The following is a 27,300-nucleotide window of genomic DNA, read 5'->3' as shown; positions in this document are numbered from 1 at the left end:
TTCAGAAATTCAAGTTTATGGGTCTGAGCTGCTCAATATTTTCACTCACACCTTCAACAATAAATTCTTGCTCCGATTCCCCATCCATTGTGAGAAATCTGTGTTTTCCCCATCCACTGCACCATTTAGCATATTCAGTGATCACACATCTAGTCTTTGCAGCTTGCTTTCTCTTGCTATTCCTTATGAACAGAATAGTAGTATATTAGCAGGTATGAAGGATGAAAAATATCTGTAAAGCTCAGGTAGGGTTTTACTGCGCAAAGCACCGTTACCTGTCTGCATCCACAGTCACGTCATGGACCCCTCTCTGAATGACATCTCTAGAGGTAGCTAGGTCTGGTATTCGGTTCAGACTTCTTGTATATAGGTTGAGTCCTCCATCTGTCATGTACCTGAAAATAAATGTGTGGTCAATCAGTGGGAAATGAAGCCATCTGCAAACTATGTTTCACTCTAAAGTTAATGGAGTGAGGAATTCAAATACTTAAGGTAAAGACTGTGCTATTAGATGTAGACTTAAACTAAATATTTTCAGTCTACAGGCTCAGTGAAGGGAGATTAGCTATGTGCTCATTTTCTAGGATCATTTGGAAAGAGTAACCTGTTTTGCCACAATATATTTTCACGGAAGCTCTAAATATCTTCATAAATTTGAAGTACCTTTTAAGTACTGCAGTCTTGTCAAAGAATAGCACTAGGTGCAAGAGGTATAAAACTAATGGAAAACAAATGAGCAAACAAAATCATTCACCTAAATTGGAACGGAAATTAAGAACCTAAATCCACAGTCCCTGCTGGGATGCACACACTCATATGAAGAGAGATACCACTGAAGCCCTTACAGTGTTATTTAAACATCTGTTTCTATCTGTGTTTCCTTTGCTTTATTTTTACCACTCCACATTATAGTGAATGACTAATGAATTGAACAGAGGGAATAGTGCTGCTTACTCACTAGAGAACCATTAACGAATTCTGAATTTCAAGTGGCAGCAGTAATTTCTGAAATGTCTACCTGCAGTTTAGTTATCTACATGAGATGTTTAAAATGGTGCTTGTAACTGAGCATTACCATGAGCTTCTCTCAAGATCTCTCCATTATTTTCTTAAAGGATCTTACATTAACCTGTCTTCAATGACTTGATTTTTATATCTCCCTCTTGTTTTTGATAACTGAAAAATAATGGCATACTCCAGAGAACCTACTAAAAAGCAAATGTACAGGCTTACTGAAATAAGTGTGATCCGCAGTGCTGGGAGAATGTCTAAAATACAGAAGTTCATTCCCAATTCAAACAATCTTTAACAAAAGTTTTCCTAGAGCCATGAAATGATGCCATTCAAATCCATCTTTCAGCCAAAGTGTGTGTCCAAGTACACAAACACTTAACTTTAATAACTCTACACAGACTCTGAAGCACAAGCCAAAGCTCACATACACCACTGGTGCTCCAGATGTAGTGTTGGCCCTCACCCCGTGTTTCCTTCTGGAGCTGATTTAATATAAATCAACAGCTCTCTCAATTCAGGAGACTGAGGGACTGACACAGCAGTTCAGGAACACCCATTACCACCCCATGATGTGAACTGGTCCAGACTTAGAGTTCAGAGCTATGGTAGGGAAGCCCTGTGAGACACCAACAGCCTGGGACAGCATCGTGTCCTGGATGGCAATCTGGATCTCATGTACATTAAAACACAAAGGATTAGTTTGGCTTTTGCTATTTTTAACTAAACATCAAGGGATCCACAGTTCAGAAAGGGATTTCTGGAAGTCTGATATCTGAAATCCGTGGAAGATAACTTTTTTTTTCCCCTAAGCTACTAGATCTTCCTTTTATTAAAGACAAAATTGAGACTTTCTGAGAGATTATTTAGCGAGGGGTGTACTCAGCAATACACTCAAGTGTTCTTAAATTGCATATTATATTTTGCTCTGGTTTGAGTGAAAGTCAGTCCATATGGACTTTATATTCTATAACTAAGGTCTGAATGGAGAGATATTACAAGTCTCTTAACAGGCCTCCCTCACACTAATTTCTAATTACTGCTGCATTCCTATCCCCAAGCGTTTAAAGTAATTAAACTGAAAATGAAAGAGGAATGAAGAAGATAAGACTTTCTATGCCTCAATGAATTCTGAATTTTCTGAACTTATTAACTTGTTTTTAACATCTACTACACCTAAAAACGTTAACTGAGTACACTGTAACTTACTGTCTATTGAGTCACTCTTATTACTGATGCAAAGAAAAGTCACACAAGACGACTATATTAATTCCCTGAAGTGATGAGCTAATTAATACAACTCATCAGTCACTGCAAAGGATTCCACTCTTTATTTTTAATTCCTTAAAAAAAAAAAAAACTATGCATCCATTAAAGGCAGAATTTATATTTTCTTTATTATAAAAGGTCTTCAGACATTAAGCTATTACATTTTCAATACCACTTTTCTCTGCTTCTGCACCGTAGTCAAGACTTACTTTTTGTTTTCTTGTTTCATTGTCTTTTCTAGCACACATGAGTATGGCATCCAACCTGTCAGCCACTAATGCTATGCTGCAGGCATATCAGTACTCTAACTTTCATACATAATTGAGACAGTGCATCAAGAAGATACAGGAATTTGCTTTCTTTACTGTTATGGTATTTCTAGAAATTGGCCTTTTGGTGCTGCTTGAGGTGAGACAATAAGCAAGGCACAGGTTGGATTACATACTCAGATTTGCTTTTAGGAACGTATCATATCTGATTTCATAAGATACCATTCTTTAATCACAGCTATACTTCAAAACAAAAGATTAGACTGACAGTCCTAAATGTACACAGAGTGAAGTAGTGCAGGGTGACAAAGGCCATTTATCTATTTATTCTTCTTGTTCAAACCAGTGTTTGGACCTCAGCCACCAAGAAGATTTGAGGTGCCATCTTTTCACCTAAAATGATATTTTTGGCAACACTGAACAGCACTTTACGTATGAGTAACATTGGAATATGCCTTTTTTTTTTTTTAAATCTTAATAGTGCTTTAACGTATGTAGGAGTGAAGTAAGAGGATACATAGGAGTAAGAATTGTTCAGTGGTAATTTGAAACTAAGTTGTATTCTTCTATTTGTTATCTCAGCATAAAGACCCTACACTATACATACTTACAAATCAGCCAGGAACTTACTCTTCAACAAAATGAAAACTGAAAAAAAAAATAATTCTAATAATTCTTTGTATTGGTTGTTAATATACAGATGGTAGCAAATGTATTGAAGGAATAAGTAAAGGAAAACTCACCGGTGGTGGTGCCTTAGCTGAAGAAGCTGGGGCAGTCCTCACTGGTGAGCAATCTTCAAGAGATGCTGCCTCAGTGAGGGTCAGCCCTTAAATGAGGTCTCAGAGGGGATGGAGTCAAGCTCCACCCCTTCTGGGAGCACAGCTACATCACTCTCACCTGTGCTCCCACAGCTGACCCCACACTTGCCTCAGCTGATTAATCAGAGGTTCAGGCTGTGATTACCAATCTCCCATACATTCTTTTACAGAGAAACTCAACTTCCACACCAAAAAAGTACTTTGGTCCCCCTCTTGGTATCACAAGGAATGCTGTAACTCAAAGCCAATCAATTGATAGGCCAAAAAAATTTATATAAATACTTCTCAGTCTTCCTCCTGGATAAACAGGGATGGTAATCAATCTATTCTTGCATCAAAAGATATTCCTTCTGCTCTAATGATATACACAGTGAAAAAACTGTTTTGAAACACGGAGTATACAAGACAGTATCTGAAGCATTTAACAGAGAAATTCAAGCCTGTCAGCAACTGCTTTTCATTAGCTGGGTCCAATATCATATCTACCATCTCAAATAAAACATAAAAGTGCTGCCAGAGAACCCATCCTAAGGAAAGTAGTGAAAATTGATGGTTTACCAGACAACTAAGAAATTCCAAAGCAATAAACCTCTGCTCTTATCAGTGTTCACTGAAAATTCATACTGATGTGAAAGAGAAAGATCTGGATTTGAAGGCAGGTGGGAACATTGCTGGCAACTTAGCTTATTTTCAGTATCATTATTTCTAGCTATTTATGTAGCATCCATCATGCACATTCCACTTATGTGCCAGAATTTTTCAGGAAAATGGTAATGAAATTGCCAATCTGATGTTATTCCAAATAGGAGAAAATGCTGCTTACCCACTATTGATGTCATCTGTTCTGAGACTTTTTCCAAGGATGTCCCCATCACTCATGTAGCCACCAGCATCAACTTCAGAGGACATATCCAAATCACTGCTTCCTTTCTCACTCACATCAATCTGTGAGATATTTCCAAGGCGAGAAACAGCTGCTCGGCGAAGTGGGGTGGTGTACATGAATCGAGAAGGGTCTGTGTGGATGAATCGACTTGCACTGCTGCGAGGATACCCAGCGCCCAGGGACGGGGCATCTCCTGCCTGTAGCCGAGGGCTGGCCTGCCCGAGCCTCCACGTCACTGGGGTGGACCGGCTTGTCAAGCTTGGGATGCTTCTCCCATTCACTTCTGTTGTCACAGTGCTGTCAAAAGTTGTCTCCAGTGTGCTGTAAAAACAAAATGGAGAAATCAGAAAGAAAAGCAAGGGCTAGGAAAATGGTTGGAGTACTATAAAAAGCTCTGTGTGTGCATGTCTATCTGTCTGCAGGCACACACGTGTGTGATAAAAATCTTTGCTTGTAAATAGTTTAGAATAAACTTTACAGGCTATTAAATAGATGTGTATATGAAACAAGAAGCATCTTTGTGAATGACTGCATAGGACACTGACAAAAAAGTATACTGGAGTCACTTATAAGTGGTTTTGAGGGAGTCTAGAAAACAATATGGATGGTGTCATAGTTAATTTTCCCTTGTTAAGTCTCTAAATCACATAGCAAGTAATAACACATTTCTATAAGCTGATATTTAAGTAGTCTACACGAAAGCAGGATACCTGTGGCTTATCTGGGTCCCTCTAAGGCTGGACATAGTTTCTTCCAAATTCTGCCTCAGGTCTGCTATGTTCTTTACAGTTCTCATTCTTCTTGTTTCAGGGTCTTCCCCTGCAAGAAATCAACAAAAGTCATATAAATTTCTGTGCATGCAAACATGTCATGGTAAACAGTCAAGAATATGTACTTATGATTGTAAACACATCTGTCTCTTTAACTTGTTAAAAAATAAAAACTCTTTCAGTAATAAAGGACACATACATTGAAGGGAGTTCTAGTGAAGTATCCCTGATAGGGCCCAAATCCATTAATGAAAGATTAAGAGTGTTTGGATTTCTATTTTCTACAATCAAAGCAAAATGCAACCCTGGAGCACTTGAGACATTACACGTCGCCTTTTTCCTCCTGGGCATTTTACATGATGTGGCAAGAAAGAAAGCCACAGTAAATCTGTGTTTGGAAAGACCTAAAACGACTGTTACAGCACCTCTTCTGTATGCAATTAACATCCAGGCTATTTCAAAGTACTCAAAGCATCTTCCTTTAACTGTTTGGTTCCTGAAGTAGTAGATTATTCTTAATTTATTTTACTTGGGTTAAAAGTCAAAACATTCTAAAGATCTGAATAATTTATACAATTATGGAATTAAGCAGCCTTCAGCAGGAATGCAACAAATGGGACCCGAGGAATTGGTCACAAGTTGCACCAGGGGAGATTTAGATTAGACATAAGGAAAAATTTTTCCTCTCAGAGTGGTCAGGCACTGGAATGGCTGCCCAGGGAGGTGGTGGAGTCGCAGTCCCTGGCAGTGTTCAAGAGGCATTTGGATGAGGAGCTATGAGATACGGTTTAGTGGCTTGTGGTAGCAGTAGTGACAGAAGTACAGTTAAACTAGATGGTCTTGTGGGTCCTTTCTTTTAGACTTCATCTATGACAACTTTGAAGTCATATCTCACTTTGTCAGTCCTACTCCTCAGTATGCAAGGTCATCATCAATTACACTATCATGCAGTCACTGGACACTTCTCTAATATTTAATTCCAGATTCCAACATTCCCATCCAGAAAAATCTTCTATTTTATTTCTAGAATTTTCATGACATTGAGAAACTGTTTCATCTTTGAACACATCCATCATGAGATAGTCTTGTGAATTTAAATTTAAATTCAACATCACATTTCAAGATCAGAAATTTAAACAGACAAAATACTATGCAGGACTATGATATTTCATGTTTGTAAAATGTAAAAGACACATGAAGACTGGTATCTAAGTTGCTGCATTTCTCATTCTGTTCCATCTTTATTGTCCTATGTTTGTATGTGGATTTATACAAGTATAAATTCAACAAAGATGATGTCTCTGAGGAAAAGCATAGTGTGTCATCTAAGTGACAGAAGTAGGGGATGTCTGGGGACAAGAGAGCTGGAAATATTCAACATGGTTCTAAGGAAAAAAAAACTGATAAGACAATCTAAATGCAACATCCGTTTGAATACGTGGGTAAAACATGCAAAGTTTAAGTTGTATCAAAACCACATACAATTGTTTAACATGGGTTTAAAACAGGCAGTAGTTTAATATAGACAGAGGCATTTATTTCAAATACAAGAGAGAGCCCACTGAAAGAAGTGGTATAATTTTAACCATGGTTAACTTAAGTTCTTTATTTTAATTTTTGACTAAAGGATGAAGCCTTTCAGCTAGATGTCAAACTGCATTGCTCCTGTGCTCTCCACGTTTCTGTTGTCTGCTCACTGCACAGGCACCTAAGAAAAATCCCCACTTTTGGCAGTAAATGGAAACACACTATTGCATACACGTTTTATATACCCTTTCTTTCTTCCCTGATAGTCCAAGGATGTACAGTACTATTCAATGTCCTCTGCAGCTCTGGTACAATGCCAAGCTAGCTTTCAAAGCAGTGCCAGTTTGAGGACTTTCCATCTACTTTCCGCTGGCTATTTCTTCTGCCCTCTTTGCTGCAGACAGTATTATTTCAGGAAATGGTGCTATCCTGATTGTTTTATTGCTGGGAATCAATTCCACAGTGATTTCATGGTCATACAGTCCATAAACCTCTGGCTCAGTGGCATGGAACTGACAGTGGGGTGGAGACAAGAACTGCTGCCAAACCCTCTGTCTTATCTTGATGGCATGCCCATCCACAAGATTTTGCTCCTTAGACATCTGTGTGCACTGAAGGAGGCAAATGCTCACACTCATTGAAATTACCACCACTGCTTCTCTTTTAGGACAGGCATCTGTTCAGTCAGGCACCTTGCTGATCAGTATATGCATGGATCCCATGTACTATTTGCAGAGGTTTCTATGCCATACTGGAAACTCCTGTGAGGCAGAAGAGTTCATGCCAAAGCTGTGCTGGAGACCATTACATCCTGTTAGACTGAGCCTGCTGTTGAAAGCCAAGAGAGAGCTCAGGCAGACCGTCCAGGACAGCCTTCAGGCAGATGCCTCCTGTGCACTTGTCATCGCTCTTTGTCCCTCTGGCAAATGCACTCAAATTCACTTGCAAGAGTGAAAGTGAATCTTCCTGCCACGATACTTATACGGAGGAAAGCCCAGGCCTGTTGCCTGCCGTGCCTCAAACCAGAAGTGAATCATAAGCTTGCTGTTATGAGACAGTATTCTGTTAACACAGAAAAAGAAATCTCAGGGTGTAAGCAGGCAGAATTAAGGCAAAACAGTCATTTACTTCTGTATTTATTTGAGGAACTGAATATAATCTGCATATACAGTATTTTTGCCTTTTTCTTCCCTGTTTATTCTTGCCAGTTGTCCTTCACTGTATGCTAGCTCTGCAAATTCCTGCAGCAACGATGACAATAGCTGTCTTTTTTAATATATATATTGCACAATAACTAGCTGAACAAAGCCTTCAGGTGTAATTGCAATAGCAAAAGAAAGACAGAAAAAGAAGTATCTTTATATGGCAAACTGCCAAAATATATTTTCACAGAGAATATTTCATCTTCAGACAGATAACGTCATAACAAGCAGCACTCTTATCTCCTGGAAAGGTGGAACTTTTGAGGTGTAATCTCTTTTGATGTCTCAGTCACACAGGGGTGATATCAAAAGCATTCCACTGCTTTTTCGAAAAGAGATAGAACTGGAATGTTATGATCTTAAATTACTACATAGTGCTGTGTAAGAAATCCCCATTACTATTGCTACTAAGTGCTTTACAAATAACTATTATTTTTTTCTTTCTCTTAATGTTAGTTTGACAGGCTTATGCTTATTAATAAGTCAGAAAGTATTAACAACTGAACACAATGAGTGTGAGATTCTCAGATCTGACTTGAACCTGACATTATTTTCAGGACTTCTCTGTTGCTCCTAATGTACATAAAGTCTTCCACACAGAAATGGTGCTGATGGATACATTATTCTGAAAGCTAGATACACCTTGTCTGCCAGAACAGACACTATGTGCTTATTGCAGAAGGACTGGGACACAACAGATAGGTTCAAAGGGATCCCAAATTCCTCCTGACACCCTGTTATAAGAAAAGGCAATGCTGTCATGCAGTCTACCCATATCTGTATGCCCTCACATATCAGAAATGGTCTGTAATCTTGAGTGACTCTGCTCTGCACACAAGAAGAGTCATTCTGCTTCATGCACAAAAAGGCTGGGATAAGAAAGGCTAAAACCAGGGCACTGTGAAACTTTCTTTCAAAATACTGCTCCTCTTACAAGGAAGTTGGATGTAGACATTTTATTGACCTCATGAAATGTAATCTCCTTCAATCACTTGTAGCTTCATCATTTGCATTAAACATAAAATGTGCCCCCCCTCCACCTCCAAATTCTTGCCTGTTAGCAGCGAAACATAACAGCCTCTCTCAGTAAGCTTCTAAGAAACACAGTTTGTTTTTCCATTGTGTGAGATACACAAACAGAAGATCAAAATAAGCACCTTACAGAAATCAATGATCACCTAGTTTAAACTTTTACATTTACTGTTCTGAAGCTTATCCACACTGCACATATGAAGATAATGTTCATGATCATTTTGGTACTTGTATACATGTAATTACAGCCCAAAGCAGATAATGAGAGAATAATAATTGCATTACTTTTGTGATTTTCACAAAAGAACTCAAATAATAAGCAGCTCATCAGAGAATTTTTTGCTCTTAGACATTAACTTCATTCACAAATGAGAGAACCATTATTACTCTGCAGGTGGGGAAACTGAGGCTCACAAAGAACAGAGATTTGCTCAAGGAAAGCTGAAGTGAAGCAGGAGAAGGTGAAGAGTTCAGCTGCCTTTGCTAACAAGCTTCTAATCTTTAGAAGAAACCTCTTCTAGAATACAACTATAGTCAAACAGTTTAAGAATAAAAAGAGAGCACTTGTTTCATTGACATTTGAAGATGATAGCTTTCTACATTACAGGTACAGCAAACACTTTATTCTGAATTTAAACACAATCAAGGCTAGCACACCCACCAGAAAAGAGCCTCCAGGCCAGACACATGCTGAGTGACCTTGGATAAGCAAGAAGACGTTTCAACCATTCTGGCTAAAGAACAAAGCTCTAGAAATGAACACTTTGAGCACTGGGGGATGAAAAGTAAAGCCAGTAATACAGAAGCCTTTTGAAGAACCTATGGCAGTGGACTTCAAATGCTCTCTGGCATGCACTGATATAGCTAAAGTGTGAAACCCTGGCACTAACAATTCCTCATATATGGATGTAATTATCAACAGAGGGAAGGGGGGAACAGTAATGGATAGTTTGTACATAGGCCAAGACACATTTGCTATAAATTGGGATCTTGAATTCATATTTTGGTTTAAAATTAATAGGAATGAATGCCATGAGATTAATTTTAGAATGAATTAATAGTACCTGAGTGTTTCGCCTTAATTTTTTCCAACAGCTTAAGAAAACTACACTCAATTATTCACACACTGTTGCTGCCCATGCACCCATCAAAAATGATTTAGACAATTGTCTTTATTTCAGTCTTTAGAGATAAAAGTAAGCAAACAAGGAAAAAAATGACCAGACTCTGTTTTTGCGTACTATTGCAAACAAACCCAGTTCTGTCTCATGAAATCACTGTCAAGATCAAAAATCTGCCCCGTGCAGAAATGTGCTAATTCAGGGGTCTCCTCCTCTCTCTGATTTCAAGACAATATTAACTTACCCAAAATATCAGTATAAAGGACCTGTTCTAAGTCCCCCAGCATCGTTATTATGACATCTTCATCCAGATGTGCAGTTCCTTCACGCAAGCAGCCTTCCTCGTCCTCCTCTGCCCAGCTCCTGCCTGGGAAATGAGCCGTGCACGATACGTTTTCATCATCTGATTTCCCCCTCTCCTGATTATCAATCCCAAAGCCTTCATCTGTACGCCGGTCTCCAGATCTCTTGGAGGTCCTGCTTCCAACAGGTGATAGTGCTTGGAATGCTTGGGGTGCAGTGAGGCCAGGCTGATAGAGGGAGTGCACTGAGCGTGAGAGTGCCTTGGAAAGCAAGCCTTTGCTCCCAGCTTCTGCCTCCTGCTGATGGTAACTCTGGCTGGACTTGGAGGCGTTTCCAAACCAGTTCTCCCTATATGAGTGTCGCCTTTTCTCCCCTTCGCTGATGAGCGTGAGGTTGGTCAGAGACTTCTGCTTCTGAAGACGAACACACCCTCTCCTAACCTCCTTGCCTTTAAACACTGACAGTTCAGCAGATCGCTGCATCTTCCCAGCTGTGCTTCGCCTCAGTCAGATTTCATATTTCCAAGATGGGCAGCAGTTCAGTTCTTCAGCATGGGCTGGAGGTGACCCTTGCAGCATCACACGCTGCACATCCCAGGGAGCACATCCTTTCACGTGTTATGAAAAGCACAGCTCAAACATGCACTGTACACACTGTAAATGACTAGACAGGCACAGTCATTTTCTTTAAAATTACGCTGCTGTCTCTGCTAAGCCACTTCTCTCCTGTCACATTAATCTGCAGTACTTACAGTCATTTTCACTTGGATTTCTCTCAAGCAGAAGAGAGTTGATCAAACACTCTGCTCCAGCACAGAAGTAATCCCAAAAGCCAACTGTGTTTTCCCCTCTCCATCCAATCACCGGTCTCATCAGAGCGGTGGGCCTGCATCTCTGTCTACGGCTGCTGCTCTCTGAAATCCAAAGTAGGCACAAGTGCTATCTCAGGCGTTTTTCCCTCTCTCACCAGATCATGACTGATCCCGGCGCATGGCTCTTCACTTCAGATGGGCTGACACAGAACTGCAAGTACAGCCTCCACGTCAGAGCTCAATAAAGAGCCAAAATTAACCACTGAAGCAAAGCTCTGCACAAGCCTCCTTGCATTTTAGTATTCAACCTGCATTCCCAGATATATGACTCTTCTCTGCTACTGCAGCGAATGCTGCTGGCTGCCATGGCAGCAAACATCCTGGTGAATTAAACCGGAGACACAGAAGCCTCTGCCCAGTTTACAGAGCCACAGGTTTCAAGACAAAGCTCCACCTGAATGGGATGCCACAGTCACAGACCTAGCTCAGTGCAAATGCTAGTTTTCTCCCAGAAAGGTAAGGATGATGAACTGTTTATTCCGTATCACTGCTACTCCTTGTGCAGGAAGCTAAAAGCAGATTTGCAAATGGACCTTAAGCCTCGTAATTTCTGTTATAAATTAGAAAATGTAATTTAATATCATAAGGAAGCTCATAAATAAAATACAACAGCAACTACCCAGCAAGATGATTTATAAAAGGAAATATTTTGTTTCTTTAGTGTTAAAATATACCTTGTTTGCATCTCTGTGAGGTTCACACTCTAGCATGGAATTAAAAAGCTGTGATTAAATTACTGTTTCACAATATTCTGAAGAAATCTTATTATAGTAATCGTAGCAGTAATTTTCATATAAAGCAACTTGATATCATGTCTGAACTAAGTTGTTCAGTTCTAAATGTGGTTTTTAAATAAAAGATCAAGAGGAACAGAAGACTTTACATTTTAATATATACCTTTTCTCACAGGGAGAAAAACACAAGCCCCAGAAATGGTAGAAGGATAAACAAGAAAACTCCTCATTAATATATACAAATTTCCTTATCTAAGGGCAACTGATGTCATAAAACATTATGTAGAAATCTTCAAACATGAATTTTTTATATAACAATATATCGCTTCTCTCAAATCCCTACCTGGGAAGCTTTGACAGGGTGGTAACCTTTGAAAATGTCACTCTAAGAATTACAAAGTATTCAGATTCCCTACAGGAATAAGCAGATGTAAAGAGAAGCCTCACTGCATGCCTTGCATTTCCCTTTCTCAGTGTGGTTTTTAAAGCATAAGAAAAATAAAAAGAACTTCTTAAAAAATGTTAAAGGAAGGCTGCATTTTTCCCTGCGTAACCCTCATGAACACAGAGCTAACTGAGAAAAGAGTCAGCAGTCTCAAACAATGACAGTTTTCCACACTGAATCACTGGCACATTCCTAGAGAGTTAAGAAGGGAGCCTATTCCCATTCCCCACCTACCCCACAGAGTCATAGGACCAGAAGAAAATGCTGATATGATAAAGTCTCACATGTTACATCTGAAAAGCAACACCTGGAGGGTTGCACTACTGACATAACACCCAGGGGCTGCTAGGCCTACTGGCACACACCCATGGTGGCTTCTGCAACCGTGCTCGTGCCCAAGAGCAGCAGCAGCTGGTGGGGCTCCAGCTCTGTGTGCAGCACCAAGCATTGCTCTCCTAGGGAAGCACTCAGCTCTCTGCACAGACACACCAGGCACAGAAGCACCAAACCTGGCCTGGCATATTTAGTCCTCAGAGCTCTCCATTGCAGCCCAGCTGCAGCATGGGCCAAAGTCCAGGATGGAAATGACAGCTGGGCTGTGTGGGGGCCACATGAGCGTAGCTGGCAGCTACCCTTTCCTTTTGTGATTCAGAACACAATGAGAGAAATGCCGGGATATGGAGTCATTTGGTCTACTCACACAACCATCATTCAGCCCTCACGTATACAAACATTACACTACAGCCCTTAATTATAAGAGCATACAAACTTTTCTCCCATGAATCCCACTGCCTCACTTGGTATACAGATCTGTCCTTAGAGCAGATGCACATCTACATTTGGATCAAATTATCAGTGCAAAGAGCTCTGGCTTTATCCTCCTGCTTTTACCACACCTCTCTGCAGTCTGTTATTTGACAAAACATAAAACTGCAGTATGGAAATTCTCAGGTTTCTTTATTGAAAAGCACTTTTGTAAAGCTCATACCTCCATTTTAAACTGTAGCAATGAATAAATAAATCTTTCTAAACCACCTGCACAGAATGGGAGACTAGAGGAAAGCAAATGTCATGACAGAGCATTATTCCCCAGCCACCCTGCAGTTCACTGTATTCCCCACCCAGCACACAGGAACATGGTTAAATAAAGACCAGCACAGGGAATTTCCCCACTCCATCACAGTCAGTGTAATGCATGACACTGTATTTCCCATCTCTTTCATAAAAGAAATTATAAAAATGTTTTTAACCACTAATAAACATGGGACAACTTCTACTGTCAGATAAGATGTTCTTTGAAGTCTCTGTACATCATTTGCAGTTGTTCAAATGAATAATGTAATAGATCTGCAAATGCATAACATTATGAGTCTCTTCAGTGAAGCTGACTTGGAAAAAAAAATGGTAAACTATTTCCATACCTATCATTCCTTTTTATTTTTTTCCTCCCATTTCTCTATTCTTCTCTTTATTTCAGAGAGCACAAAAGAAGCACAGTAACATAAAAGCTTGAAAATTGAATGCTACAAGAGTCCTGTCATTGATATTCGCACATAACTCTTAAACTAAATCACTCTTATTTCTGCTTCATCCCTCAGATTTTTTTAATAATTTGCCAATATTTGTAAATTCATGAATAATTATTTAATTAAACATTTCGCTTTAAGCTCTTTGATTGAGTAAACACTTGCTAAAGCCAAACATTATCACTGATCTCATAAAGTCACACTTTGTAGTTATAGATATGTACCATTTTTAGAGGTCTGTTAAATAATTAACCTACTGACATCCTTCTCCAATAAATTTTCAGCTGAAACTGATAAATGTTATAGATACTATATACAGAAAAACTGCATAAAAAAGTTTAACCAGCTTAATCCTGGTCATACCATGAAAATCAAGAGCCTAACTAGGTGAATTTTGTTAATCTTTCTTTTCATTCTAAATTTCAAACTCTGTCCGTAACATTACATATACATAATATATATACAAAATATATATAAAAATCAAAACCTGAATAGTCTCATTGAGGCAACTGGTACTTAAATTACATGCAAGGAAGAGTGCTCATACTGACTCCAAAACAGGTAATGACTTAGGACTCCAAAATTTCTGTCTGGGACTTGCTGGACTCAGGTCTACACATCTGTGTGCTACGTGTGCAATGAGGCTAATGAACCCAGAATGCAGCTAATGTACTGCATGGGTGACCCATGGCTGCAAATCTGTCTTATCCCAACTATAGCTAGCCCAGTGGGTGCATGGGTATCACTGTCACAGTGCCTGCAAAGGTTCTCCAAAGTGTGCAGGAGGTGTTATGCAAACTGCATGTGTGCTGTGTTGCTGATCGGCACATGCACCATGGAAACATCTGGGAGTGCTCTGCTGAGTCGTGGAATATTCACCAAAAAGAAAAGAAATTCTGAAGCACTTGAGATCACAGCTGGAACACATTACCAGCAGAGATGGAGGAACTGTGAAGAAACCTACACTTACAGTAGCTCTACCAAGAGGCAGAACTGGCTTTAGGCATAAGACACATGGGAAGTTAGCTATGGCAGAAGGCTAGGGACAATCAAAGAAAGGGACTATTCCAATTAACAAGGTAACTGCTGAGGGTTTGTGTCTGCACCAGCCTTCTGCACGTTCTCTACCTTCCAGCACCAGAATCCTGTCTTATGGCTCTACAAGTAAAACCAAGTCATCATTTGCCCAGTAGCAGGCTGGAAATAGGTAGGCTGCTCCAAATGTAATACCTCCTATTTATTGCCATGGAAACTACAGCATCTACAAAAAGCACAAAATACTGATACAGCAAAAACACTATTTTTCAAAACAGTCACCCCCATTAACTGTACATATTCACCAGCCATGAACAAAAGCCTGATCCTGCACACATTAAAATCTGCACCAGCAGAAGTGGCCCACTGTGGCTGTCACTACTGAAACACACCACCCATTGCCTCATTGTGCTCATATCCACTGGTTGATCTCCATAAGTGATCAGCAGACATCAATCCATGCCAATGGGTACAATTTTTTCCACACAGAGGAATTCTGTGACATACCTTTGCTTCATACTTCCATGTCAGACACTATTTTGTTAGACAGCCTCTCTGTTGCCATCTCATACACGGCAACAACACAGAATGGAATACTGGCGGGAAGGTTCAACCTCTACTGCCATACCACCAACATCCACCTCTGATGTCAGTCTTATCCATAGTTGGCACCATGAAAAAAAAGTAATGACTGATGAAATATAAAACAGGTGGGACAGCTCTGTATCTAACTTCTCCTACAGCCTGTCAGTAGTTTCCACAGATGCTCAGTCCCTACCATGATTTTAATTGATCCTTTTTGCCTACTAGTGCTAGTGTCTTTGGCTACCAATTTACAAAAAGAAGCCTGAGATAATATAGAGAATGTGCAACAGTGGAAAGTTTCTAAGAAAGACAGTAGCCATCTGAAAGAGCGTTTTTCCCCGTACAGCTTCACCAATGGCAGAGTCACCAGTGCCTTGGTGGTGGTAGTTCACCAAGCAGACAAATATATACTCAGCAAATGTAGTATCTGAGCCATTTATGCTGTTACAAGCCAATTACAGGTGACACACATCTGTTTTCCACTGCACAAAAGCCCTCAACCATATTTTCTCAGTGACTCCACTTTGCTGCCTGTTACGTCAATCAACTGCTAATGCCAGTCTGAATAATCAGCTTAGAAACATCTCTGATGCTTAGTGCCCCTTATGCTTCTTTCTTCTTTTTGATGCTGTTCCATTTCTGTTCAGAACAGTAAAAGGCCAGGAGACATGATATCCTTTTTGATCATTTCAGCAAGTACTGAACTGATTTTTTTTAATAATCTCAGTAGATAATTCCTTGAAGCAACCTTTGAATTGCATAAAGTGTTTCAATTTATACTCTTTATACATACAAGACCAAAGACTTGCAATACTTCTGGATTAATTCAGAATCTTTTTTTCTTTTTTTTCCCCTTAAAGAACTACTAGTGTAAAATAACTTTAACAGGAACTTGTCACCTGCAGGGAACACTTTACTAAGCTTCAGGGTGACATATGTGTTATAAAAGCTGGTTGTGCAAATAAGGGATGTTAGACTTACAGAACTTTTGAAAGCAGTAAAGCAAATCAGGACAAAAGCTTCATGTCAGTATGAATCAGCTAAATGCCAAGGCAGTCCCACAAATCCTGGGCATCTGATTTCCCTTCTGGTAGAGATTTAATTTTAGACTGAGGTGTCAAATGAGTATTTTAAAGTGAGTTATATTCTGTGTAAGAAATGCACGACTCGTTCTAAATTTATTTGAGTATTAAGAATTTGGAGTAAAATGGCAAAACTAAAATTGAATCTGCAGGGACAGGATTTCACCTTTTATTCTTGTAAAAGGGATATTGAGAATAAAAATGCTGATTAGAGGGAAAAGGAAAAAAAAAAACACAACTGTCAAAGAGTCCTTTTGAAAGTACTCCCACACAAGCCTGCAATGCAATTCAATCCTGATGAAGAAGCCAGCTACAACACACTTTGCTTTGCATCCGTAGGCAGTTATGGCCAGATTCTGGGCTAATGTAAATCAGTAGGTCTCTGTCGACTTCAAAGGAACTATTCCAATATGATTTCAAAAAAAATAAAATCCCTCACATTTGCAACCTAACAAGGAAAATAAAGCCTTTACTCCAGTTTTACAAGGAATTGCAGAACAGAACCCATACCAGCTTAGCTCTAGCAGTAACTTAGAAGTCAGGTACTTATTCATTTTCTTGTTTACTAAATAAAGATTCATTTACAAAAGAAGAAGATAATCTTATATCATTTATATTTCATTTCTGGTGTTATGACTTAATTTGAAGGTCTTAAATGTAATATGGTGTCAAACATCCTGAAGTATAATTCCCATGGCTGTTCTGAAGCATTCAGTATGACTCTCACATCTATGCCGACTCCCATCTACAAGAAGGCCATAAGGAGGATCTGGGGAACTACAAGCCTATCAGCCTGACCTCAGTACCAGGGAAAGTTTTGGAGCAAATAATCAGTCATCTTGGGTGAGATCACACGGCACATGTGTGGCATCTGGGGGATCAGGCCCAGCCAGCATGGGTTCATGCAGGGCAGATCGTGCTTGATCCTTCTATGACTGGGTGACCAGACTGGTTGATGAGGGAATGGCTGTTGATATAATCTACCTAGACTTCAGCAAAGACTTTAACACTGTATCTCACATTATTCTCCTCACGAAACTGGCTGCCTGTGGCCTGGACAGGTATACCCTTCTTTGAGTAAGGAACTGGGTAGAGTGTTGTGCCAATGGGTAGTGGTTAATAGAGTTAATTCCAGCTGACAACCTGTTACAAGTGGTGTCCCCCAGGGGCCGGTGATGGGGCCCTTCTTGTTTAATATCTTTATCAATGATTTAGATGAAGGGATTGAGTGTACCCTCAGTAAGTTTGCAGACAACAACAAGTTGGGATGTGGTGTCAATCTGCCTGAGGGTAGGGAGGCCCTTAAGAGGGATCTGGATAGGCTGGATCACTTGGGTGAGGTGAATGGGATGAGGTTCAACAAGGCCAAATACTAGGTCCTGCACCTTGGCCACAATAACCCTATAACAATGCAGTGCTACAGGCTTTGGGATGAGTGGCTGGATGACTGTGAAGAGGAAAGGGACCTGGGGGTGTTGACTGATGCTCAACTGACCGTGAGCTGACAGTGTGCCCAGGTAGCCAAGAGGGCCAACGGTGTCCTGGCCAGCATTAGAAACAGTGTGGGCAGAGGGAGCAGGGAGGTAATCATTCCCCTGTACTCAACACTGGTGAGGCTGCACCTAGAGTATTGTGTTCAGTTTTGGGCCCTGGAAAGACATCGAGGCCCTGGAATGTGTCCAGACAAGAACAACTAAACTGATGAGGGGTCTGGAGCACAAGTCTTATGAGGAGCGGCTCAGGGAGCTGGGATTGTTTAGCCTGGAGAGGAGGAGGCTCAGGGGAGACCTCATTGCTCTCTACAACTTCCTGAAGGGAGGTTGTGATGAGGAGGGGTTTGGCCTCTTCTCTCAGACAACAAACAGAACCCTAGGAAATGGCTGCAAGTTGTACCAGAGGAGGTTTAGATTAGACCTAAGGAAAAACTTTTTCTCACAGAGAGTGGTGAGGCACTGGAATGGCTGCCCAGGGAGGTGGTGGAGTTGCTGTCTCTGGCAGTGTTCAAGAGGTGTCTGGATGAGGAGCTATGAGATCTGGTTTAGTGGCTTGTGGTAGCAATGGTAATGGGAGGATGGTTGGAGTAGATGATCTTGTAGGTCCTTTCCAACCTTGTGATTCTATGATTCTATGAACAGTAACAATGACTTGAAACCCTCACTTACAAATCCCCATTTTCTGCAATGATGAAGGGGCAGAATAGAACAGAAGGAACCAGTTCAGTCAAAGAACCAAATGCTATAGAGTTATACCAGGGGAGGTTCAGATAAGACAAGGAAAAAATTATTTACAGAAAGAATTGTTGAATGCTGGAACAGGCTTTCTAGTGGCCCCATGCCCATCAATGTCCAAGAGACATTTGGACAGTGCCCTCAATAACATTCTTTAACTCTTGGTTAGCCCTTAAGATGTCAGGCAGTTGGACAAAGTGATACTTGAAGGCCCCTTCCAAATGAACTGTTCTATTTGTTCTGTTTTGCATGTGAAACAGTAACTGTGCTTGATCCAAATTTTATGTGTACTTAAAGCCACCCACAAATAGAAGTCAGAAATATTATTTCAGTGTGCTGTAAAGCTCCTGGTAAGAAAAGAAAATATAAACAAAGAAGCACGCAGTTCCAAAATTGAGGTTTTTCTGATTTTTTGTCACTTACCAGATATCTCCTCTAGGCACTGTTTGGCAGTCTTACTGAATGACAAATCCATCTTAGTAGGACTGGTGCAGGTATCAGCAGGTGGTAAAGAGGTACTGTCATTTTCTGAAAGAGTTCTGAAAAGAAACGAGAAGGTGGATTATCATCATCTGTTGTACAGGTATTAATGGAAACAAATGTTAGCTGCAGCTCCAACTGAAATTATATCACCATATACATCCTAGGTAAAGACATATGGTGAAAAAAACACGAATGTCACACTCTTACTGCATTAGTTTGACTCCAGTTAGACAAATTTGGAACTCTGTCTCTTCAAAAACAATTCAAGAGCTTAAGCTGAGAAGTTTGGAACCATTTTGTTTCCATACGTTTATTTTGCAGGAGGAGTCAACCAGATATAGGCAAAATCCATTTAAATCTGTTAAGTCACACAGTTAGACATATATAAGGGAAATGAAAACTTGTATTTGAGTGCTGAAATACTAAGTGAGAAAGGCCATGTGTGAAGAAGCTTAGGCAAGAATGGAATGCAAATCTGACTCAAATATTTAAATCTATTTGCAGCTTCTTTTGATAATGCTCCTTATATAATTCTGGGAAAATGGAATAATAAAAGTGTTTCCATTTACTTACTAACAAATAGCCCATATTTTCTGTGATGGCATATTTCTGTGGATATCAATGGTAAATTATAATGGGTACACTTTGTGGATACAGTTATTTGCCACTGCATAATGCTAAGTAGCAAAAATACACCAATACATAGATTATAATATAAAACTTAATAATTATTATCTCTTCCTAATGAAGAACTGTAGCATAACTAGATGACCTTCAAGGCCCTCTCCAACCTAAGCCATTCTGTTATTCTGTGATCTCTCCTACCCAGGAACTATTCAATCACGATGACATTAAATAGCAATCTGTACCCCATTTGTATACAGTAAAAGAATGCAACTGAAGATAATACCAGCTGCTTTTCAAAATAAAATGCAAAACATTCTTCAGCTACAGATGAATTTTCTCCAGTTTTTCTGACATGAATAACAGACTCAGTCTTCTGATTCCTTAAAATACTATTTTGAAATATTTATATCTCAATTTTAAAGCATCACATTTATAGCCCAAGTCTTAAAATTCACAACTGTGTTTCTAATGACCAACTAAACTGTCAGCACACAAGCATTTAACTTATCACTCAAAATAATTCTATGACAATTTGTGTCATAAAATTACTTTCTTGTTAATGCACAGACTTCTTCAGTACTTCATGGCAGTAACTGAGGGAACAGATATGTATATACAATGGAGCAAGTTCTGTCATGTTGAAATCTGTTGATTGTAATCATTCCAGTCATTTACCTCTGACTTTACTTAGACAGAAACAGAAATATGGAACCTGTGCACTCCTTAACTCTCTCTGCACTTCGGAGGTTTGGGAAACAAACAACAGTCCTCTAAAAACTGTTTTTGCTTCTTGTCTACTGTTTCCCTTTTCACACTACTGGAATACAAATGTAGCATACAGGTTAAACATGTCCTACTGACTCTGAATGTGATTTTACATCTACTATGAGATGAGAATGATCTCAGTAATAAACTGAAATCCCACAGTCCCACCTGCTTTCCTTTCTTGCTTCAAATAATCAAAATGCGTGAAGGACATGTCTACTTTCACTGAATGTAACTTCGAGGGACCATGAAAGCTCTGTCTGGGCTTTATGCTGACACTTAGCGCTGGATCAGCTCAGGACAAAAGGTCAGCCCAAAATTACATCTCAGAAAAGGACACAATAATGCTACAGATAATCAAAATGTTCTGCTCTCTTCTCATTAACCTCAAAAAACTATGTTACAAGGGCTGGTGACAGAGAAAGGCTGGAGTTAAGAGGAGCAGTAGAAATGTGCAGGCTTCTTTTGGTCTTGCACGAAGGGCCCTCAGCTAGGTGAGAACAGTTGAAGCATTTCTAGACACATCCATAAATGTATATGGACTTCACATCAGACCGCTTCTATGTAGAAGTAGAAAAGGATCTTTTTCACCTTCTGACATTACAATATGGCATGCCTGACTGTGTAACTGTTCCTCCATTAGCCCAGACAGGGGATGTAAACTCCTCTCTGAATGACCAAGAGCCTTATGTGCTATTTTCTAAGGGAGGATTGAAAGGATCTATTCTTATTTATTTGTCTTTCTGTAACTAAAAAAAGGATTAATTGATCTGGATCCTCACTGGACACCAGTATCCAACATTTGCACTTCTCTATCTAGTGAAAGAGGAAAAAGGTAAGCAAAGAATTTCAATGATCTGGACTATCCTCTGTCAGACATTATTGCCTGTACAGTCAACAAAGACAAGTACAATACTCAATACTGACTATATATTATATATTTGCTCATGTTAAAAGGGATGGATTCCCCTACAGGTAAAAGAACACAGATAAGGAAAGAGTGAATTACAGTAGATAAGAAAACTTCAGAATGAGTGCATCTATTCACCTGACATAGTATGAGTAAAAGTTTTTGCTTGTTCACAACTCAGGTCAAATCAAAACTTCCAGAGATATTACAAACAGCAATTAAAGCACATTTCTGCTCTTCATGTTTTTATCTGTTCGTTTGTTTTCCTCATTTTCAAATACCTGATACAGCTATAATCAGGAGATGTTAAAAAAACACCATGAAAAGAAAGAGATGCTTGCAAAGATTCCCATTCCAAGTTTTAGAATCTGATTGGCGGGATGAACTACAGCACAAAATCCAGTTTCTGAGGTATGAAATACCATCAACATCTTGTCTCAAACTAAAAATACTGAAGAAATAATATCAAATAATACCAATAATTCAAAAATGTTTAATTTTTAGAAAGAAGACTATAGAAACACAAACTGTAAATGTAAATGCAATGTGGTTTTCTTAACTTTACAGGCAGCCTGAAACAAAAGATCTAAGAAGCATGAAACATTTCTTTTATATTACTTCAGACTTGAAAGTTCAAATATGATGTAAAATAAATTTGATGTGATAGAAACACATTATAAAGAAACTGCTTTACAGGCTTTACTCAGCAACTTAATGTTTAATTTAGTAAAAACATCAATGATTCTAATTATCCGAAGTGACAATAGAAATCTGACAGAGGACTATGGATTTTGAACAGTGTAAGTTCTGCTTACATAAGAAGAATAGTTATTTGCCAGCAGAAGCATTGGGCCAAAAAGCACCTGCCCAAGGACTGTGCTTGAGTAACCCAAGGAGGAACCCATGGACAGGCCTCACCAACATGCCTTCCTCTAACAGGCCTCCACCTGTCTTGCCAACAACCAGAACTTCCACAGCAGCCCTGCCTTTGGTGCATGATGGCCAAGGCCCTGCCTTTTTTCTGGAGCTCAGTTTAGACCACATGGGTTGAAGATGGTCCAGTGGTAAAAGACTTCCAAGCAAAACCATGCACCTCCTGAAGAACAACGAGGTCCAAGTATGGACAGGGCAACTGAAACATCAAGTTTATTTTGCTCAAAGACAATCACAAGGTGTGATACTTGGATTACTCCTGTAGATGCCTCTTTGCTTAGTTCAGTCATCTTAGTTTATTTAAATAAATAAATAAATCAAAGGTGAAATTGTGAGAGTTGCCTTCCCCTGTATTCCTGACTGTTACTTCTTTCTGTGGGTTATATTAATCCTATGAATGGCTCAAATGACCTCTGCAGTACTGCAGCACAGATCATTCTCCAGGCAAATAAACAGTAAATAAAATATATGTTCATTAAACTCAGACATGGATTTTAATGAATGGACCTCTATCTTCTACCTGTTTGTAGCCCACTGTAGCCCCTTTACAAAATAATACCTGCATCTCTCTCGTCATCAAGGAAGCTGAATAGATTTTCAGTTTTTTCAAAACACCCTGTTGACATTTCTTCCAATGATGTGCATCTGCAGTTTTGGTTCATATAAGCAGCCGTGATGAAATCAAGACAATCTGCTTTCTATTTTAATCACAGCAATCAAAATAAGTTTATCCCCAACTCACTGAAATAAATACATGTTACCTATTTGTAAGAGATTAAGACACGCTTAATGGGACAAACTGTTCTCAGTCACACCTGCACAAAGCTCATTCAGTTTGATTAAACTGATTGTGTACAGAAGTAATTAAGAACAGAATCTGAAACACTGCTTAATAATTTGCCTTTAACACAGTCGGTAATTTCCTGTGTCTAACAAAATAGCCAACTTTTGATAAACACAGATAACATCAAAGATTTGTTTGGTTATTGCTTGACATTTCACACGATATCAGATGAACATGCTGCTTTCCCCCTGCCCCCCCAAACAGCTCTTTGAGGTGCAGCTGTCTTGAATGTGTACTGCTGTCAGTGCAACAGACTGGCAGGACCACATCTGCAATATAAGTAGTTTGATCACCCATGTTCAAGACATGTGAGTTAAATTGGGAACAGCTGCAGAGAACGGCTACTTAGAAGATCATGGGGAGGAAGAAACTCTTAGAGGAAACAAAAGAGATGATTTTGGTTTAGCCTTACAAAAGACAAGAATGCGGACAAGCTTATTCTCTGATGCATTTTAAAAGAGTGATAACAAAGTCAAGTGAGGGAAAACAAAATTTTAAGCTAAAGGATAATAGTAACAAAATAATAAATGGAAGCATTCTAATTGTGTGGCTTGTAAATTATTTCTAACAATGAGATGAAGGAATTACTGAACAAAATTTCCCATTGGAGTAGTGAGGATATCTAGCTTAAGATGAAGCTTAGTTGCTTTATGATAAGGGGTTACGAGGCTGCCAGTGACAGAAGACCAAATAGGACTCAGAATATCATTTCTGGCCCCGTATACTACATTTTACTGATGATTCAGTCAAAGGAAGACGTCTGCATGACAATGTAAAAGAATAACTTCATCTCACAAACAGTGGGAAACTAAGTTATCAGGCTAATGTTTTAACTCAGTAATCAAATATGTGCTTATAATGACTTATTGCCCTGCTACCCTCCTTCCTGTCTTTGAAGTCAACTCCTCTACACTGGAAACTTATCTTGCACAATTACTTGAAAATCAAGCATGATAAAATGGGAGGATTTTTCTAAACATTGATGCTGAGTGGCAACATGTTTTGCTACCTATGACTGAGAAATATTGGTAGTGACTGTTGCTTTAATTTCACAGCACTGCAGTATAAATTTGAGTCATCATATTTTTAAGAGTTGCAATATGCTTACCAGCACAATCTATTATTAACAAACACAATTAACTGATTAAACATCCTTTACTAAAAAGTTAATTTCAACTCCACAATCAATGACTTCAAGTCACTAAATGTAGACACAAATAAGGTTTCTACAAGCCCTGCAGGTGCTGTGTTACAAAGACCCTTGAGGAGTAGTTTAATTATTTCCTTAAGCTGGTACCAAAACATCCTGAAAAAGCATCTGGAATTGAATTTCACTGTGCCTCCAGAGGCGCAACCAGATTATATCCTCCTTTCCATCTGTCATAGCTCTGCAGTTCCTATGTGCCCTTGAAGCTATGGTCTAGTAATACAATTGTTTCAATTATCATACAGGAAAGGAGATGGGAAGATTTTAGTACCTGTTAACATGTTTCTTTATTATATTTACTTTCTCTGCCTCTGTACAGTGAACACTTTAGTCCTCTCCAAATTATAATTTAGATGAGAAAGATGGCTTAGAAGCCATCTCATTCAACATTCTGCTCAAAATAGATCCAGTTACACAAGGTTACTCAGTTCTTCATTTGTTTAAGCCCTTTTTGAGGGCAAAGCTTCCACAACCTCTCTGGGCATTCTGATGAAGAGTCTCACCACCTTCATGGTGAAAATATTTTTCTAGGACTGAATCAATGTTTCCCCTGCTGTAACTTGCATGCTACCTCTCATGCTGTTATCCTGCATTTTGAAGAAGAGTCTGCCTCTATCTTCTTCAGGATAGCAGTCGGCTAATTCTCTTCAGCAGCTTCTAAACTTTCAGAATTTAAGGCACTAAATACTTTCTAAGTACTAAATACTATCTGAGTGCTGCAGCCTCAGGGATTTGGGCACTTCAAATTCTATATTCTAATCATATAATCATATGAAAGAGACCCACTAAGTTACTGCAGCAGTGACTACAGGAACCAATAAAATAAAACTGACAGTTCATGTGATACAACCTGATGCTCTACTGAAAAATTACGTTAGTATGCTTGCAAGTCCACAGAAAATGTTAATTTTCAACATTTCACATACTTCTTCTGGGTTTGAGATGATTTATGTCAACTAAGCATTTATATTATGGAGTAAGCTAATATTTGCATTACTATAAGGACTGTTCAGTTTTCCATTTTATCGAAACAAATAATTTGACAAAATAAAGCAATAGTTGCAAACAACAGGCACTTGCCTGCAAGAGAATGTCTGAAAGTACCAGTTATATTACACTTCTGAGCAATATATTTGAAAGCTAAGGACTCTTAATACTGAGCAATTAAGTTGTTGTTATCCTGTTAAGATTTTAGGCAAAAGATTCAGACATGTTGTTTTCATTTTTGTGTCTTCCCTGTTTTCAGCGTAACCTAGTAAGCATTAAACTTCTGTATTACTCTTCTCTGACTGAAATTTAAGCAACACTAGGAAGATAACTAAATTCTACAGCCACTTTTGATATAAGTCCAAGGGATTCTGGCAGATGGTGTAATTTCCATTTTCCTCTAATTCTGTCTGCATGGAAGAACGTGTAATTTAAAGCAGGGGCTGGTTTACTTCAAAAAAAATTATACACCCTCCTTTGAGTTGCTTTTTCTGCTGCTTTTTTCTTATCGAGCTTTCTGGCAGCCAAATTACATTTCCTTCAGCCTGCCATAAATCCATCGGACCCTGCAGGCAAGTTCAGAGAGGACATTAAAGGGGATGTAAATAACACATTCACAACTGCATTTGAAAATAAATAATTACTTTCTGATGAGGATGGAAGAATTTAAATTACATCCATTTAGATTATGTCAGTTGCAGTTTTTACAGTTGCTAATATTTGAAAAGAAGTAATAATCCCATAAGAATTTCCATGCCATGGTGTTTAAGAGGCATAAATACAATGTGGTATCAGATAGCGGCCATGTATGAAGAGTGCAAAGCTGAACAGTGCAATGTGTCATATCAACACCTGCTAGTGAAACGGGTTATTCTATCTGCTGCCCATTAACAGTGAAAATGTTCTTCTTGAAGCCATGAGCGCTGATAACTCTTACAGTATTCAGCACTCACACCAGTCTCGAAGAAACTCTTTGGAGTAATTCCTTTTACTCACAAATCTACACTAATATCCTCAGAGCTAATAACTGATCATTGCTAAATATATGGTATCCACAGACAACAGCGATAAAACAGAAAAAGCACTTGTCTATTTAGCTTTGTGTTAATAGCCTACACTAACTACTGTAGTGTTTGGCAGTTGGAAGAATTCTGCAGGTTTCTGAATAAAATGAACTATATTTTTAATTAATTTATTTTGAAACTTTTTACAAGGACTACAATAGATGTTCACTGAGCCTCGACATTCTTTCTAGCTGTAAAAAAGCCTGTTAGTCTGAATGGTAATTATTCTTTATTACCTCATTGATCTATAAAGCTGTTCCAGTAGCTAACAAATGTACCTGAAAATAACAGGTATAAATTGTTGACACCACTCAAAAAACATTTATGTTTAAAAGCAAGAAAATGCAAATATAATACCCTAGCTTTATGTACACTTCTACTTGCTGTTTGTCCTCAAAAATAAATCTGCTGACTTTGGAAATATGACTATTTTATCCTTGGTTATATTTATATTCCTCTGTGAAATCATTGTGTACTATTACAAAGCCCTTGAGAGTTGTAAGGAATGCAGTTACTGTGTATTTGTGGGTCAGATTTGGCTTTCAGTTACAGAGATACACACGGAAAAAAGCTCATTAATGTTGGCTTATTACCCTGGGCTCATGGCATTCTGAGATCAGACCTTGGCTCAGAGAAATTTATTTTCATGTGAGATTTAACTTCAAATGCATTCCCCTTTACTGATTCTTTGAAGCAAACAGAAGATTATTAATCCCAAATTTTGCTGGAAGATGCACACTTATATCACCCTTTATACTTCCAA

The 27,300-nt window shown here is 38.9% G+C and overlaps 1 protein-coding gene across 10 annotated transcripts in view; it reads right to left on the bottom strand.

The window, feature by feature from the left end:
* Window positions 1–27,300, bottom strand: part of NAV3 (neuron navigator 3) — a 516,270-nt gene that overhangs the window by 94,331 nt on the left and 394,639 nt on the right. For all 10 annotated transcript variants that reach the window (XM_072326950.1, XM_072326948.1, XM_072326949.1 and 7 more), the window contains 4 exons: window positions 19,141–19,256; window positions 4,967–5,075; window positions 4,194–4,577; window positions 276–395 (listed from right to left, as the gene is read on the bottom strand). In XM_072326950.1, coding sequence (XP_072183051.1) covers window positions 276–395; window positions 4,194–4,577; window positions 4,967–5,075; window positions 19,141–19,256 — 729 coding nt within the window. The remainder of the gene's footprint in view (window positions 1–275; window positions 396–4,193; window positions 4,578–4,966; window positions 5,076–19,140; window positions 19,257–27,300) is intronic.

This window comes from Excalfactoria chinensis, chromosome 1 (assembly GCF_039878825.1).
Source record: "Excalfactoria chinensis isolate bCotChi1 chromosome 1, bCotChi1.hap2, whole genome shotgun sequence".
NCBI lineage: Eukaryota > Metazoa > Chordata > Aves > Galliformes > Phasianidae > Excalfactoria > Excalfactoria chinensis.
This window is presented reverse-complemented; position numbering and strand designations above follow the sequence as displayed.